At 36.9% G+C, this 19,311-nt stretch overlaps 1 protein-coding gene across 3 annotated transcripts in view; it reads left to right on the top strand.

Annotated features, from left to right (window-relative positions):
- The window catches only part of MTDH (metadherin), a 76,870-nt gene that overhangs the window by 8,735 nt on the left and 48,824 nt on the right, over positions 1-19,311 (top strand). For all 3 annotated transcript variants that reach the window (XM_036875642.2, XM_036875626.2, XM_036875634.2), the window contains exon 2: positions 9,149-9,250. In XM_036875642.2, the coding sequence (XP_036731537.1) occupies positions 9,149-9,250 (102 nt within the window). The remainder of the gene's footprint in view (positions 1-9,148; positions 9,251-19,311) is intronic.

The raw sequence follows: 19,311 nt of genomic DNA, 5'->3' as shown, positions 1-19,311 counted from the left end.
AGAAACATACCATATATATTAGGGCTCCATGATGAGAGAAAATAATACTTTAATATAAAACCAAATTGACAGTCACAATGTATTTGAATTGTTGGTTTGTGGTGGGTTACTTTCCATACTGAACGGATCTATAGAATAGGCTTCAATTTAGGGATTTGCTAATTTAAATGTCATTACTGACTTTCCAGGACAAGGGCTTCTTGACCAGTTAGTGGCAGAATAAGAGGACAAATTAGTGCTGCTGATGGGTGGGAGAAACATAACCACCATAGTGTGTCTTTTTTTGCTGTCCGAGAATTCTGATGAGTTTACTCTTGGGATAGGAGGCTTATTGTTTGATAGTATTAGGCATTTGTGGAGAGTTGTTGATGATTTATGGAATCCCAGTAATTATGAGAGCGATATAAAGCCTAAGAGTTAGTGGAAAATTGGGAAATCTGCGTAGACCAGAGGGAACAGCTGCAGTTAGTTATAGTAATTACATAAGTTGATGTTGTGAAGAAGGAAGTTAAGTGAGTGCGGGTTGGAATGAGCTTGGGCCCACCTATGGCTTGCTGATCATTTCAGAACTTGTGAAATAGAGTGTTCCCATTGTTGAGGATTTAAGATTTTGTCTTTGTTCAAAGGAAAGTTTCATCTTCCTTTAAGAGGGCTGTATCAACCATGTTTGCAGTTACTCTCAAAAGAAATTGCATTAAAATTTTTAGTAGTTTTTAAAATATATATATTAAATATACTTTATAAATTTTAATATATATAAAATGTATAAATATGAATACACATATGTACATCAAAATGGATTAATAATAGTGCAGTGAGTTATAATTTAGATTTCCATGGTTGATTTCTCTGCTTTTTATCTTATATGATTTAAATAAGGTTCTTTGATATATAGCATCACATATAGGTAGATGTTTAGATATACTTGATTTATCAACCATAGTTTTTACAAGATTACCTCTTCACATTAACAAAACCAATGAATTTTTTAAAAGTGCTGTATCACAATATAAAAGACAAGTAGGTTTAGTTCATTTTTAAAGTAATTTTTAATCACTTAATTTCTCACCTTTTAGCAAATAGTAAATAAAATGGCTTAATGTGGTCACTTACATGAATAAAATGGAGGTGCTATGTAAGTGACTATGATAGAGAGCTTCCTGAAGAGATAAGTTACATGAAGTTTTGCAAATGTTAAGCCTTAAAGAGATGATAAATTGTGTGGAATTGGAACTGCAAGATCATTCAGTTGGTGTGAGGTTTACATAGAAAGGTGAAGCTGACCACAGGAAACCTGAAAAGGTTTGTCTAGACAGGCTATTGTGAGCCAAGAAATAGCATATAAGAATTGACAAATACAAGGATTCAAGATGGCGGTGTGAGAGGTAAGATGGAGAACTCCTCCCAAAACTACAAATAGTATGAAAATATCATTAATTAATACAACAAACCCTAAAACAGCAACAAGAAAGAAGGCTGAACCAGACTGCATACAGACCTCACGAACAGAGCAGACCTCATGAATGGAGTAACGTATGAAAGCCTTAATCAAGCGGGACCCAAGGCCTTCCCCAACCCCAGCTCACCAGTGGGAGAAAGAGAAATGGAGCAGGGAGTGAGTGGAAGCTTGGACTGCTGAACACATGGCCCTGGAGATCTTTGTGAGCAGAAACCTATATTATGTGGTACTCTGGACATTGGGGAGCTCGGACAGGTGAAGTGCTTGAGAGACTGAGATTCCAGCCATTTGTGGAAAAGGGGATCAACACCCAGCCACTCTGTGTCAGAGCAAAGGCAGGCGGTCTGAGAGGCTTCCTAGCAGCAAGAGGGCTGCTAGAGGGGCGGAGTTTGCACAGAGCTTGCTGCATGGAAGAAGGGAGAGCTCAACAAAGTTGTCTGAGCGCACCCTGCCCAGCAGGTTGGGAACTTTGAGGAGCTTCAGCACTCCATCCCCCTGGCAGCCTCCTCAGCTCCGAGGCCCCCCACTGTGATACACAGCCTGCTGCACCTTCCTCCTAGCTTGCCGGCCTGTTCGCAAACCAGCAGTCACTGTGCTGGCATCAGGCCAGCCAGATGGAGGCCCTGCTTACAACAGCTAGAGACGCAAAGCACAGAGGCTTAAACCTGTGTGATCGATCGGCCCACTGGCTCTGGAGATAGGCACCACAGACAGGAATCAGGAAACAGATCTTTCCTCCCCCCAGGCACCAGCTGTGATCCCCTATAACCCCCAACCTCACTCTAGGGGCTGAGCAGCTCCAGAGACTGGAGTTTCTGGGCACTAAAGGGCACCACACAGAAATATGAAATATCAAAAGAACATGGTTCAGACCAAAATCTCACAAACCACAGAAAAAGGGCCAAATGAAACTGAACTCACCAATCTTCCTGAAAGAGAGTTCAAAATAAAAATTATGAACATGCTTATGAAGGTACACAAAAATATTCAAGAACTCAGGAATGAATTTAAATCGGATATTTAATCATTAAGAAATTCCATATCTGAAATGAAACATAAAATGGAGGGATTTAAAAGCAGATTGGATGTAGTAGAAGAGACGGTAAATGGAATAGAAATTAGAGAAGAGGAATACAAAGAAGCTGAGGCACAGAGAGAAAAAAGAAGCTCTAAGAATGAAAGAATATTGAGAGAACTGTGTGACCAATCCAAATGGAACAATATTTGCATTATAGGGGTACCAGAAGAAGAAGAGAAAAAGGGAAAGTGTTACTGAGGAGGTAATTGCTGAAAACTTCCCCAATCTGGGGAAGGAGATAGTCTCTCAAACCATGGAGGTGCACGGATCTCCCAAAACAAGGGACCCAAGGAAGACAACATCAAGACGTAATAATTAAAATGGCAAACATCAAGGGTAAATACAGACTTTTAAAAGCAACTAGAGAAAGAAAAAAGATCACATACAAAGGAAAACTCATCAGGCTCTCATCAGACTTCTCAACAGAAACCTTACAGGCCAGAAGGGAGTGGCACCATATATTTAATGCAAAGAACCAGAAGGGCCTCGAACCAAGAATACTCTACCTGGCAAGGTTATCATTTAAATTTGAAGGAGGGATTAAACAATTTTCAGATAACAAAAGCTGAGAGAATTTACCCCCCACAAACCATTTTGGAGGAACTCCTATAGATGGGAGTATTTAAGGCTAAATAGATGTCATCCAAGGGATAGACAAAGAGTACAGAATATGATTCATAACATACAAAGAATGGAGGAGGAAGAAAAAGCAGGAAAAAAAAAAGAACCTTAGGTTGTGTTTGTAATAGCATACGAAGTGAGTTAAATTAGACTGTTAGATAGTAAGGTAATTGCCCTTGAACCTTTGTAAACCACGAATCTAAAGCCTGCAATGGCAATAAGTACATATCTATCGATAATCACCTTAAATGTAAATGGTCTGAATGCACCAGTCAAAAGACATAGAGTTACTGAATGGATAAAAAACAAGACCCATCTATATTCTGCCTGCATGAGATTCACTTCAAACCCAAAGACATACACAGACTGAAAGTAAAGGGATGGAAAAGATATTTCTGAAACTAATAGGGGGAAAAAAGCAGAAGTTGCAGTACTATCAGACAAAATAGACTTCAAAACAAAGAAAGTAACAAGAGACAAAGAAGGTTATTACATAATGATAAAAGGGTCAGTCCAACAAGAGGATATAATAAGATTATATATTATAAATATCTATGCACCCAACACAGGATCACCTACATATGTGAAACAAATACTAACAAAATTAAAGGGGGAAATAGAATGCAATACATTTATTTTAGGAGACTTCAACACACCACTCACTCTAAAGGACAGATCAACCAGACAGAAAGTAAGTAAAGAGACAGAGGCCCTGAACAACGTATTAGAACACATGGACCTAACAGACATCTACAGAACACTCTACCCAAAAGCAAGAGAATACACATTCTTCTCAAGTGCACATGGAACATTTTCAAGAACAGATTATATACTAGGCCACAGAAAGAACCTCAGTAAATTCAAAAAGATTGAAATTGTACCAACCCGCTTCTCAGATCACAAAGCTTTGAAACTAGAAATAAATTATGAACAGAAAACGAAAAAGCCCACAAACACATGGAGGATTAATAACATGCTCCTAAATAATCAGTGGATCAATGACCAAATAAAAACAAAGATCAAGCATTATATGGAGACAAATGACAACAATAATTCAACAACACAAAATATGTGGGACTCAGCGAAGGCCATGCTAAGAGGGAAATATATTGCAACACAGGCCTACCTCAGGAAAGAACAATCCTAAATGAAGAGTCTAAACTCACAATTAATGAAACTAGAAAAGAAAGAAACACTGAGCCCCAGAGTGAGTAGAAGGAGGGACATAATAAAGATTAAGGCAGAAATAAGTAAAATTGAGAAGAATAAAACAATAGAAAGAATCAATGAAAGCAAGAGCTGGTTCTTTGAGAAAATAAACAAAATAAAGCCTGAGCCCGACTTACCAAGAAAAAAAGAGAGCCTACACACATAAACAATCAGAAATGAGAAAGGAAAAATCACTACAGACACCACAGAAATACAAAGAATTAGAGAATGCTATGAAAAATTATATGGTAACAAACTGAAAAACCTAGAAGAAATGGACAACTTCCTAGAAAAATACAACCTTCCAAGGTTGATCCAGGAAGAAACAGAAAATCTGTATAGACCAATTAGCAGCAAAGAAATTGAATTGGTAATCAAAAAACTACTGAAGAACAAAACCCCTGTACCAGATGGTTTCACTGCTGAATTTTATCAAACATTTAGTGAAGACCTAATACCCATCCTCCTTAAAGTTTTCCAAAAAGTAGAAGAGGAGGGAATACTCCCAAACTCATTCTATGAGGCCAACATCACTCTAATACCAAAACCATGCAAAGACACCACAAAAAAAGAATATTACTGACCAATATCCCTGATGAACATAGATGCAAAAATACTCAACAAAATATTAGCAAACTGAATTCAAAAATACATCAAAAAGATCATCAATCATGATCAAGTGGGATTCATCCCAGCGATGCAAAAATGGGACAACATTTGAAAATCCATCAACATCATCCACCACATCAACAAAAAGAGGGGCAAAAATCATATGATCATCTCCATAGATGCTGAAAAAGCGTTTGACAAAATTCAACATCCGTTCATGATAAATACTGTAAACAAAATAGGTAAATGGGTATAGAGGCCAAGAACCTCAACATACTAAAGGCCATATATGACAAACCCACAGCCAACATTATACCTAATAGCAAGAAGCTGAAAGCTTTTCCTCTAAGATCAGGAACATGACTAGGATGCCCACTCTCCCCACTTTTATTCAACATAGTTCTGGAGATCCTAGCCACAGCAATCAGACAACACAAAGAAATAAAAGGCATTCAGATAGGCAAGGAAGAAGTCAAACTGTCCCAGTTTGCAGATGACATGATATTGTACATAAAAAACTGTAATGAACCCACTCCAAAACTACTAGATCAAATACCTGAATTCAGCAAAGTTGCAGGACACAAAATTAATACACAGAAATCTGTTGCATTCCTATACACTAATGATGAACCAGCAGAAAGAGAAATCAGGAAAATAATTCCATTCACAATTGCATCCAAAAGAATAAAATACCTAGGAATAAACCTAATGAAGGATGTGCAATACCTATACCATGAAAACTACAAGACACTCTTAAGAGAAATTAAAGAGGACACTAATAAATGGAAATTCATCCCATGCTCTTGGCTAGGAAGAACTAACATTGTCAAAATGGCCATCCTGCCTAAAGCAATCTACAGATTCAATGCAATCCCTATCAAAATACCTACAGCATTCTTCAGTGAACTAGAACAAATAGTTCTAAAATTCATATGGAACAATAAAGGAGCCAAATAGCTGAAGCAATCCTGAGAAGGAAGAATAAAGCAGGGGGAATTAGGCTCCCTGACTTCAAACTCTACTGCAAAACCACAGTAATCAAGACAATTTGGTGGTGGCACAAGAACAGACCCATAGACCAGTGGAACAGAATAGAGAGCCCAGATAAAAAACCAAGCGTATATGGTCAATTAATGTGTGATAAAGGAGCCATGGATATACAATGGGGAAATGACAGCCTGTTCAACAGCTGGTGTTGGCAAAACTGGAGAGCTACATGTAAGAGAATGAAACTGGATTATTGTCTAACCCCATACACAAAAGTAAACTCAAAATGGATCAAAGACCTGAATGTAAGTCATGAAACCATAAAACTCTTAGAAAAAAATATAGGCAAAAAGCTCTTGGACAGAAACATGAGCAAGTTCTTCATGAACATATCTTCCCGGGAAAGGTAAACAAAAGGAAAAATGAACAAGTGGGACTATATCAAACTAAGTTTCTGTACAGCAAAGGACACCATCAGTAGAACAAAAAGACATCCTACAGTATGGGAGAATATATTCATAAATGACATAATCCGAGAAGGGGTTGACATCCAAATTATATAAAGAGCTTTCGCTCCTCAACAAACATAAAGCAAATAAGCCAATTAAAAAATGGGTAGAGGAGCTGAACAGACACTTCTCCAAAGAAGAAATTCAGATGGTCAACAGGCACATGAAAAGATGCTCCATATCGCTAATCATCAGAGAAATACAAATTAAAACCACAATAAGATACCACCTCACACTTACTAGGATGGCCAATATCCAAAAGACAAACAACAACAAATGCTGGCGAGGATGTAGAGAAAGATGAACCCTCCTACACTGCTGGTGGGAATGTAAAATAGTTCAACCATTGTGGAAAGCAGTATGGAGGTCCCTCAAAAAACTCAGAATAGAAATACCATTTGACCCAGGAATTCCACTCCTAGGAATTTACCCTAAGAATGCAGCAGGCCAGTTTGAAAAAGACACATGCACCCATATGTTTATCGCAGCACTATTTACAATAGCCAAGAAATGGAAGCAACCTGTGTCCAGCAGTAGATGAATGGATAAAGATGAGGTGGTACATATACACAATGGAATATTATTCAGCCATAAGAAGAAAACAAATCCTACAATTTGCAACAACGTGGATGGAGCTAGAGGGTATTATGATCAGTGAAATAAGGCAGGCGGATAAAAACAAGTATCAAATGGTTTCACTCATCTGTGGAGCATAAGAACAAATCAAAACTGAAGGAACAAAACAGCAACAGACTCACAGAACCCAAGAATGGACTAACAGTTACCAAAGGGAAAGGGACTATGGAGGATGGGTGGGAAGGGAGGGGTAAGAGGGGAAAAGGGACATTACGATTAGTGCACATAATGTAGCAGGGGCATGGGGGGACACGGGAAAGGCAGTATATTCAGAGAAGACAAGTAATGATTACTACGCTGATGGACAGTGACTGTAATGGGGTGTGTGGGGGCAACTTGATAATAGGGGAAGTCTAGTAACCATAATGTTCAAGTAAATGTATATTAACGATATCAAAATAATAAGTAAGTAAGTACGTAAGTAGGTAGGTAGGTAGGTAGGTAAATAAACAAACAAACAAATAATAAAATAATAATTAAAAAAACAATTGACAAGTGAATGGTGGCTTTTTTGGAAATCAGGTTTAAAGTTCCTTTCTAGGGTTACTTTACTGCCGCCCCGCCCACCCACCCCACCTCTCTTCCCCTCTCTTCCATCCCTCCTCCCCTCCCCATACACACACACTACATAGACATGGAGAGAGATCAGAAGAGACAGCCTTCAAGTGGCAAAACAACACAGAATAAAGGAAACAAGATTAAAGCTGGGGAGACCTGGTTTTGGCAATTAGCTGTCTGACTTTAACCAGTTGGTTAAGATACAGCAGATCAAATTGGATTAGTTAGGAATTTAACCAGCTAAAAGACAGCTTTTGTTTTTTTCTGCCATGAAATCTTAGGAAAGCCTACAAGTAGGTTTTAGAAAATTAATTCTTTTTACAATTTCATGTCCCTGATAATTCTGAACAGATGCAGGTGAAGTTATATTATAGAAACTTTGAACATTCATACTGTTTTCTTGATTATAGCTCTTCTATAATGAGTAATCTGGTGAAAGTCTATTCTGTAAGAACTGGAAATAAAGCAATTGAAACTAATATATTGATTTATGACCTTGTGTTGATATGAGAATGGGCAAGTGAAAGAAATTGTAGATCCTAGAAAGAAGAGGTTAGAATACAGAGTCCTAGGCTCCATTCTTCAGACTCCTGAATCTGAATGCATTTCTGGTGATGGGACTCAGAAATGTTTATATTTTAAAAAAACAAAACAAAACCAGTGCTTCTGATTAAAAGCCAGATTTGGAATTCACAGATTAATTCTACCCATAAATACCTCTAAGTGCTATCATTTTATTTTAGGAGTGTTAGGAAAGCTGAAGTAGCTTTTTCAACATGCAGTAGTGGGTTGGTAAAGCTGCTTAATACCAGAAGAGTAGAGCCATTAGATTATATTATGGAGTTACAAGGGATATTAAAGATTTTCTAATATAGAGGCCAACAAACTGTGGTCCATGGACCAAATCTGGCCCTCTTTCTGTATTTATAAATAAAGGTTTATTAAAATTCAATCTCACTTTCATTTTTGTGTCATCTGTGGCTGCTTTTGTGCTATAATAGAGTTCTGTAATTGCAGCAGAGACTGTTGGTCCACAAAGCCTAAAATATGTTCTGTCTGCCCCTTTGCCAAAAAAGTTTGCTGGCATTTGAATAGATCAGACCTATCATTTATAGATGTAGAAATAAGACTCAAAGATAATGAAATATTTTGAGATTACACAAGTAATAGGTCAAAGTGTAGATACAGTTGAGTTTTCCTTTCCTTGCTTCCATTCCATTATTTTTTGTTGGAGAGACTGATACCTGGGTGAGATCAGAAAATACATTTGTGAAATGAAAGTTAGTTTATAAGTTCATTATTTATTTCAAAACAGTTATTAGGAACAGTAGTCCATCAAGTCTTAGGTAACTTGACTATATAAAAACCTTTTTAATTTGGGTCAGAAAGTAGAAGGTGACTGTAGTATATTCTGTTTCTTGAGTACAAACTTTGATCTGTGAAACACTTTGATAACAAGATTCTTTTTTGTTGCCTGTGCAGCCAAACGGGCGGACTATTGAAGTGGCTGAGGAAGAAGTTGTCCGAAATTCTCGAAGTGTAACAACAAAGCAGCCATTAGAGACAGACAAGAAAAATGAAAAGGTAAATTTGGGAGCATACAAAATTCTGTGCAAAGCTCTTAATAAAGAAAGTGGCATATAAAAATGATGCTTTTCTAAAAGTTTCACCGAATTGTGTGTATGTGTATATATATATATAGCCCCCATTTAAGGAAATCTGAATTTATCGTAGCGGATAGATGGATGGTGACAGTTTAAGTAAATTTTTTAGTTTGGTTGCGGGCAGAGGGGTTTAAACATTGTGGCATTATTAAATATTCATCATGCCAAAACAATTTACTCATGACTTGAACATCTTTTATATGAGTAAGGTTTCCGGATATGTGACACACCTCTTATTTGAAAAGAGAATTGTGTTAACTTTGTTAACAGTGCATTTTGGCATAAAAAGCTTACCAAAATCGTACTATGATAGTAAGTATTAAGAAATAGATTTTTCTTGTGAAGGAGACATAATCATCTACTTATTAGACACAAGTTGACTTTAATGAAAAATGTTCCATACAAAGATTATCATTAATCTTTTAAGTTTTCATATCCCATAAATGGTACATTCCTGGGATTTCATTCATTTTCCAGTTGCCAGTGTTCTGTAGAACTGGACCCATTTTTATTTGACTGAATTTGTTTGTAAGAAGGCAAAATGTACAAGAAACTTAACTGTAGTACCTCTGCTGTTGTTAGAAAGGACTTTTCCTTTGTTTTATTATATTAAGTGTTCTACCTGCTATTTCCCCACACCCCTTTTTTTTTTAACCCTGTGCACGGATAACTCCTTTACAGGATAAAAAGACAAAAACAACTATAAGTAGGTAAGTGGTTTCCAGGAACCAGGGTGCAGCACCTCCAGCCCCATAGAGTAGTGATGTGAAATGGTTGCTACAGTTTCTTAATGCCTGCAATTTCAAACTGTTTTTAAAGAATTGGTGTAATTCTCTCCCACTGTAACCCAGTGAAATTGGCCTAGGGCCAAAACATCTGCAGGTAGAATGGCTTAAAATGAAGGACAGTTGTGGGAAAGAGTTAAATTTATGTGTGACTTTGCCTTTGGCAGAAAAAAGATAAATGATTTTTATTAACAAGTAAGTATACAATTTAGGGATTATACATTTATACTGTAAATAGTTTATATGTCTAATATAGATTTGTACTTCTTCCATCTAGTGTTGTCTGATTTCTGGGCTTTCTAGTGAGCATTTTATACTTATGCTTCTACTCCTTGAGTTATCCTGAAAAATTTGTAGTTGGAATATTGATGAACTACCATTCATCTCTGATTAATTAATCATGTATATATTGGGTGTATCAGGTGTTAAACCACAATTTACAGTTTATAGTCTTTTTGAAGTTTCTTATAATAGGAAATATAATAGTTTACATTTGCTAAATATCTATAATATGGCAGGCAGGTGCCATGCAAGGTGAAGTATGTGTATATGTATGAATATATATATATATATATATATATATAGTAGGGACACTTAATGAGCACTCACTGGTTGCATTTTAAGTTTTCATAGAATATTTATACATGTTGCTATATCCTCACAAGAATGCTGAGGAGGTGGTATTATACCTATCTTACAAATAAGAAACCTGAAGCATAAGTTACCTAAGCTAGTAAAGGACAGTCAGTTCTAACTCACACCCATCTGACTTCAAAGTCTGTGCTGTTTACTGTCCTGTATTATTTCAGATCCTTCCAAAAATTCAGCCAGGCAGTTAATAATAGCCCCATTTTATAGATAAGGGCCCTGAAATGTTTCTGAGTAAAACGGTTTTGTGATTTCACAAATTTTATAGTTTGTGGATTAGAATTTGAATCCAATTCATTCTGATGCCAAAGCCCATGTACTTTTGCCTCACTTGACAGTTCCTCCTTTCAGTTGCTGCCATTTTTTTTGTTTGTTTGTTTGTTTTTTCAGAACAAAGCCTCTGCCTTTGGTTTGTTGCCTATTTGTTAAGACTTTTTTCTTAGTAATAAATGCTGCAATTCATAGCTAGTATTTGTTTTTGCCATCCTGCATCTTGAATTTAACTTGCTTTTTAATTTGGCTCAGTACAAATGACTCATTTCAGTTTATTTTTTATGCTTATTGCACTGTGTGTTTTTTAAATATATGGGTTTTTTAAGACTTCTTATCTTTCTTTGTAAATAAGCATATCTTAAGTCTACTTATGCACCTTAATACACATTACTGTGTATTTGCTTTCTTCTTAAAACCACATCTTGGGCACTTTGAGAAGTACAATTTGCCCATAGAATAAGTGCACTCTAAGCTGTGATACTGAATACCTTGCCCTGTCACTTGCGTAAGTCTTATAGGAAAAACTGTCTAAAAACTGTATATGACAACAGTTATAGATCTTGGGTTTATAAACTACCATGGTTTTCTAGGTCTTTATTTGGATATGAAAGTCAGTGCTTTATTGATGATAGTCTCTAGTAGAGTACACATAAGCCATCAGCCAGGCCAAATGCACTGTGCTGCTAGATGCTGAAGGGAAATAAAGAAAATGTAAGATGTACTTACCCTCAGAGAAATTGCAGTCTAATTTTAAAAAGGTTAGCACAAGAGAAAATAATTAGGTAACATTAAGGTACTGAGTGGTGAATATTCAGGGAAGTAAGATTATACTGTCTGAGTAGCCATCAAAGATTGACTTGACTGGACTTTTAAAGATAGGGATGGTTTTTCAGTAAGTAGAAACAGAGAGGCAGTTCTGACAGGGGAGAGAAATAGATCAATGCAATCAGACATTATTCAGCTGAAACAAAAAAACATAGTAAAATAAGATTCAAGGGAAAAAGACAAGTTAGGTCAGGGTGAGATGGAGTTATGATAAAAACAGGTATGTTCAGCTGACAGCAATATTTATGATTTATAAGTCTTGCATCTATGATTGTAAGAGTCTGGATTAAGATAGAAGTGTAAGAGAAGCAGTGGAAGCAAAAATGTATAAAGTTTGGTCACCATCAGGTTGTTAAGGATGAAGTCTGTATCCAGCTAAAATTCTGATGTCATTCATTAGAAGTATTAAAAAAGCTGTTACGTGTACATTTATAAGTACATTCTAAGTAAACATTCATTGTAAGTATTAAAAAAGCTCTTATGCTACACAGTGTTCAAAATATTTTCACATTTCTTTATCTTGATGGGCAACTCTTGGGGGGGCAGTTATTATCATTCTTTTTATACAGCTCATTAAAAAGCTTAGTGAATTGTAAAAACTCTCAGCAAAATGGGAATAGAGGGCAAGTACCTCAACATAATAAAGGCCATCTATGATAAACCAACAGCCAACATTATACTGAACAGCGAGAAGCTGAAAGCATTTCCTTTGAGATCAGGAACTAGACAGGGATGCCCAGTCTCTCCACTGTTATTTAACATAGTACTGGAGGTCCTAGCCATGGCAATCAGACAAAACAAAGAAATACAAGGAATCCAGATTGGTAAAGAAGAAGTTAAACTGTCACTATTTGCAGATGACATGATACTGTACATTAAAAACCCTAAAGACTCCACCCCAAAACTACTAGAACTGATATCGGAATATAGCAAAGTTGCAGGATACAAAATCAACACATAGAAATCTGTGGCTTTACTATACACTAACAATGAACCAACAGAAAGAGAAATCAGGAAAACAACTCCATTCACAATTGCATCAAAAAAAATAAAATACCTAGGAATAAACCTAACCAAGGAAGTGAAAGACTTATACTCTGAAAACTACAAGTCACTCTTAAGAGAAATTAAAGGGGACACTAACAGATGGAAACTCATCCCATGCTCGTGGCTAGGAAGAATTAATATCGTCAAAATGGCCATCCTGCCCAAAGCAATATACAGATTTGATGCAATCCCTATGAAACTACCAGCAACATTCTTCAATGAACTGGAACAAATAATTCAAAAATTCATATGGAAACACCAAAGACCCCGAATAGGCAAAGCAATCCTGAGAAAGAAGAATAAAGTAGGGGGGATCTCACTCCCCAACTTCAAGCTCTACTATAAAGCCATAGTAATCAAGACAATTTGGTGCTGGCACAAGAGCAGAGCCACAGACCAATGGAACAGACTAGAGAATCCAGACATTAACCCAGACATATATGGTCAATTAATATTTGATAAAGGAGCCATGGACATACAGTGGTGAAATGAGAGTCTCTTCAACAGATGGTGCTGGCAAAACTGGACAGCTACATGTAGGAGAATGAAACTGGACCATTGTCTAACCCCATATACAAAAGTAAACTCAAAATGGATCAAAGACCTGAATGTAAGTCATGAAACCATTAAACTCTTGGAAGAAAACATAGGCAAAAACCTCTTAGACATAAACATGAGTGACCTCTTCTTGAACATATCTCCCCGGGCAAGGAAAACAACAGCAAAAATGAGTAAGTGGGACTATATTAAGCTGAAAAGCTTCTGTACAGCAAAAGACACCATCAGTAGAACAAAAAGGAACCCTACGGTATGGGAGAATATATTTGAAAATGACACATCCGATAAAGGCTTGATGTCCAGAATATATAAAGAGCTCAAACACCTCAACAAACAAAAAACAAATAACCCAATTAAAAAATGGGCAGAGGAACTGAACAGACAGTTCTCCAAAAAAGAAATACAGATGACCTACAGACACATGAAAAGATGCTCCACATCGCTAATTATCAGAGAAATGCAAATTAAAACTACAATGAGGTATCACCTCACACCAGTAAGGATGGCTGCCATCCAAAAGACAAACAACAACAAATGTTGGCAAGGCTGTGGAGAAAGGGGAACCCTCCGATACTGCTGGTGGAAATGTAAGTTAGTTCAACCATTGTGGAAAGCAGTATGGAGGTACATCAAAATGCTCAAAACAGACCTACCATTTGACCCAGGAATTGCACTCCTAGGAATTTACCCTAAGAATGCAGCAATCAAGTATGAGAAAGATCAGTGCACCCCTATGTTTATCGCAGCACTATTTACAATAGCCAAGAATTGGAAGCAACCTAAATGTCCATCGATAGATGAATGGATAAAGAAGATGTGGTACATATACACAATGGAATACTACTCAGCCATAAGAAAAGGGCAAATCCTACCATTTGCAGCAACATGGATGGAGCTGGAGGGTATTATGCTCAGTGAAACAAGCCAAGCGGAGAAAGAGAAATACCAAATGATTTTGCTTATCTGTGGAATATAAGAACAAAGGAAAAACTGAAGGAACAAAACAGCAAGAGAATCACAGAACTCAAGAATGGACTAACAGGTACCAAAGGGAAAGGGACTGGGGAGAATGGGTCGGTAAGGAGGGATAAGGCGGGGGAGAAGTAGGGGGGTATTAAGATCAGCATGCATGGAGGGGTAGGAGAAAAGGGAGGGCTGTACAACACAGAGAAGGCAAGTAGTGATTCTACAACATTTTGCTATGCTGATGGACAGTGACTGTAAAGGGGTTTATAGGGGGGACCTGGTATAGGGGAGAGCCTAGTAAACATAATATTCGTCATGTAAGTGTAGATTAGTGATACCAAAAAGAAAAAAAAAAGGGCCCTTCCTGTGTGGTAACCTCCAATGAGTTCTACACAAGAGTGTAAAGGGCATATAAAAGTGTAGGCAAAGGGTCTGTTTATGTTTATACAGAGGATCAAAGCCTAATTTGGCCACCCCGAAAATGAACTAAGATACGATATGAAAAAGAACTTCCAACATCAGCACTCTCTGGAAGACTCATGCCAGAAGATGATCATCAAAACCCCAACAAAGATCCACGCACTGCTACAGGTGTAGATGCGCTCATCCCACCAGTTCCTGGACTTGCCATGGGAATGAGGAAGGAGATATCTAAGCTGGCCTGTGCATACAGTAAAACAACAAATTTGACTGGATCTATACTGTTGGAACTCAATCAAGAATTAGGAGAAGTGCAAATTGTAGCGCTCCAAAATCTTACAACTACAGACTATTTACTGTTAAAAGAACATAAGGGATGTGAACATTCCCCAGGGATGGGTTGTTTTAATTTGTCTGATTTCTCTCAGACTGTTCAAGTTCAGTTGGACAATATCCACCATATCATAGATAAGTTTTCACAAATGCCTAAGGTGCCTAACTGGTTTTCTTGGTTTCACTGGAGATGGCTGGTAATTACAGGTATGCTTTGGTTATGTAACTATACTCCTATTATGTTAATGTGTGTGCGCAATTTAAGTAGTAGCTTAAAACCTATCCATGCTGAAGTTACTCTACAAGAAGATATGTCAAAGAAATAATCAATCTTCCCATATTTTCTCCCGCCTGCTACTTCTAAAGCTTTTCTTCTTCCTTCCTAATTCCAACCCTTAAATAGAATTCATGCCTCATATCAAATTTACCGAGTATCATAATTCTTCCAAGTGGTAAAGATACCTCAAGACAAATGCTGGGCATAGAAGCTACAGGGCATAAATATGCAAAGAAATAAAAAGCTAACCATTTCAAACAATAAGGCTTCTCTCTCACTTACCAACTTTACATTTCCCTGTATGGCCCCGGAAGATGACTGGTTAGCCAGAGACGGGTAAGATTCCTCAAAGGAGGAACAACCTAAGACAGGCACAGTCGCAGGGGGGTCATCAGGTGAGAAATTGGGGATCAACAGAGGTGAGGCTTAGAACCTCACCCCCCCTGTTCTGAGAGAAATCTTCTGCATACGTGGATGTTTTATTGCCCTTGTCTAGCTTGGATTAACACATAGTCTACAGGCACACACCTGATCATCTACATTTGCTCTCTTACAACACTAAACTATGTTTTCTACCTTTATCTTGTATCTACCTACCACTTCAGCATTTTATTAAAAATAATAATAATAGAGAAATGTGGTATCCACATATAAATCAAGTATAAAAATCAAATGAGTATTCATATTTGAACTGACTGTTTATAGTTCATAATGCATGAGCAAAACCGAAGGTTTCTGTGATGGCTGCCCTTGTACTGTTCTCCATGTAAGAACTTGTTTGTTATGCCTCAGAAGATTGGAGGCTGACGAAAATTAGGCTTGGGGTGGATTAATGATTGTGCTTTGAGCATTGACTCCCCTATACAGAATTTTATTGTTGTTAACAACCATTTGATCAATAAATATGAGAGATGCCCTCACAAAAAAAAAAAAATGTACACACTTCCAGTAGTAAAATAATAAGTAACCGGGATGTAATGAATATAGTCAAGATATTGTAACAGCTTGGTATGGTGATAGCTGGTACCTAGAATTGTCATGTATATAAATGTTGAATCACTATGTTGTACACCTGAAACTAATGTAATGTAATACTGTGTGTCAACTACGCTTCAATAAAAAATAATTATCTACAAAAAAAAAAAAGAAAGTTTAGTGAATTGCCCATGATCACTTAGCTAGTAAGTAGTAAGTACTCCCTAAAGTTCTCTGAGACAGCACTTATCAAAATATACTCTGTGGACCCCTGTGGAGAATCCCAGGGATCCTTGTGTTACTCCAAAACTATTTTCATAATACTTCAGACATTATTTGCCTTTTTCATTGTGTTAATATTTGCATTAATGGTACAAGTGCAATACTGGGTAAAACACAAATCCAAGGGCATGACACAAAACTTTTAGTAGTCGTATTCTTTACTGCAGTCCACTCAACAGTAAAAAAAAAAAAAAAATTGCTGATTTCAAACTTTGAGTGTCCTTGGTGGAGCCATAAAAATGATAATTACTAATTTTATTAAATCTTGACCTGTGAATACATGCTTTTTAATAGATCTGTATGGGAATTATGTGTAAGCTCTGCTGCATACTGAAGAAAAATGAGGGAAAACACATTTGAAAGCTGGACTAGCTACTTATTTCATGTTACTCCATTTTTACCTGAAAGATAAACTAAAAAAGAGGCCACAGTTATTTAGACTTGGTTATTTACAGACATTTTCTCAGAAATAATCAAGATGATCCTGTCACTTCAGGAAAAGAACTAGTAGTATTTGTTGGAAATGATAAAATGATTTGTTGCCAGGTGGAAATTAGAAATTTGGAGAATTTGTGTTGGCCAACATCAGTCTGACAGCATCCCAGTACCTACAGAATTTCTTACGACATGAGTTATGGTATTAACAAATACGTGATTTTTAATATTATATATAATGGAATGATTCAACATTTTGGAAGGTGTGTATAACTCAATGAAATAGTCTTTTCCAAGTGACTGATGCTTGCGTGTTATAAGGCAAGTGCAAAAGGATTAATCCAAAATACAAGGTAGACCAATGGATTCTAATGTAAATAGAATATGCAAACAAAACTACAAGACAACCAAAATGAAACTCAAATCACTAGTCTTCTTAATAGAAACTTCAAAGTAAAAGTCATAAACATGCTTATGTATCTGTAAAAAAATATTCAAGATTTCAGGGAGGACCTCAACAAAAAGATACACCTGCTAAAGAGTCACTCAGAGCCGAAGAACACAGTAACTAAAATGAAAAACACAATGGAGGCATTTAATAGGCTTTCACAGGTTAAAGAAGTTGCAAATGACCTGGAGAGTGGGGAGCAAGAAAACAATGAAGCCAAAAAAACAGAAAAAAGGATCTCTGGGAATGAAAGAATAAGAGCTGTGTGACCAATCCAAATGGGACAATATTTACATAATAGGGGTACTAGAAGGAGAAGAGAGAGACAAAGGGAAAGTAAAGAGTGCTGAAAGCAGCCAGAGAAAAAAGATTACTTAAAAAGGAGACCCCGTCAGACTTATCGGCAAACTACAGGCCAGAAGGGAATGGCATGATCTTTTTAATGCAATGAAAAAGGAGGACCTACAACCAAGAATACTCCACCCAGCAAGAATATCATTTCAGTTTGAAGCAGGGGTTAAACAATTTTCAGATAAAAGTTGAAGGAATTCACCACTACTAAGCCAGCCCTACACGATCTGTTAAATGGACTACTCTAGATGGAAATGTTCCTAAGGCTTAATAGCTGTCACCAATGAAAATAAACCCACAGTAAAGGTAGTAGAACAATTAATTACCAGGCAAGTATGAAATTAAGTCTACTCACAAAATCATTCAAGGGATACACAAAAAGTGCAGAATATGACAACTAATACATAAAGTATGGAGGAAGGAGAAGAAGAAAGGTGGGGGGGAGTACCTCTATTGTGTTGGAAATAGAGTACTCAGCAATTTAAGATAGACTGTTAGTAATGAAGCTATCCTTGAACATTTGGTAACCACAGATCAAAAACCTACAATGGCAATAAGTACATATCTATCAGTAATCACCTTAAATGTAAATGGACTGAATGCACCAATCAAAAGACATAGAGTGGCAGAATGGATACAAAAACAAGACTGATCTCTATGCTGCCTACAAGAGACTCATCTCAGACCAAAGGACATACACACACTAAAAGTGAAGGGATGGAAAAAGACAGTTGATGCAAATAATAGGGAGAGAAAAGCAGGAGTAGCAGTACTTGTATCGGACAAAATAGATTTCAAAACAAAAAAAGTAACGATACAAAGGAGGGTGTTACATAATGATAATGGGGTAAATAGACTGCACCACATTTTAGGAGACTTAACACTCCACTCGCACCAATAGACCAACCAGACAGAAAATAAGTGAGGAAACAGAGGCACTGAACAATACATTAGAACAGGTGGACCTAAAAGATACTCCACCCTAATGCAGCAGGATACACATTCTTCACAGGTGCATATGGAACATTTTCCAGAATAGATTACATACTAGGCCACAAAAAAGAGCCTCAATAAATTAAAAAAGATTGAAACTGCCAACCAGCTTCTCAGACCACAAAGGTATGAAACTAGAAATAAATGACACACAAAAAAAGCCTACAAATACATGAAGGCTAACCACCATGCTTCTAAATAATCAATAGACCCATATCCAAATTAAAACAGATCAAGCAATGTATGGAGACAAATGAAAACAACAATACAAAAGACCAAAACCTGTGGGATGCCATGAAGGCAGTTTTAAGAGGAAAGCACACAATAGAGACTTACCTCAAGAAACAAGAACAATCCCAAATGAA

The sequence above is a fragment of the Manis pentadactyla genome, chromosome 3 (genome assembly GCF_030020395.1).
Source record: "Manis pentadactyla isolate mManPen7 chromosome 3, mManPen7.hap1, whole genome shotgun sequence".
NCBI lineage: Eukaryota > Metazoa > Chordata > Mammalia > Pholidota > Manidae > Manis > Manis pentadactyla.
The sequence above is the reverse complement of the archived record's forward strand: the minus strand, read 5'-3'. Positions and strand labels throughout refer to the sequence as shown.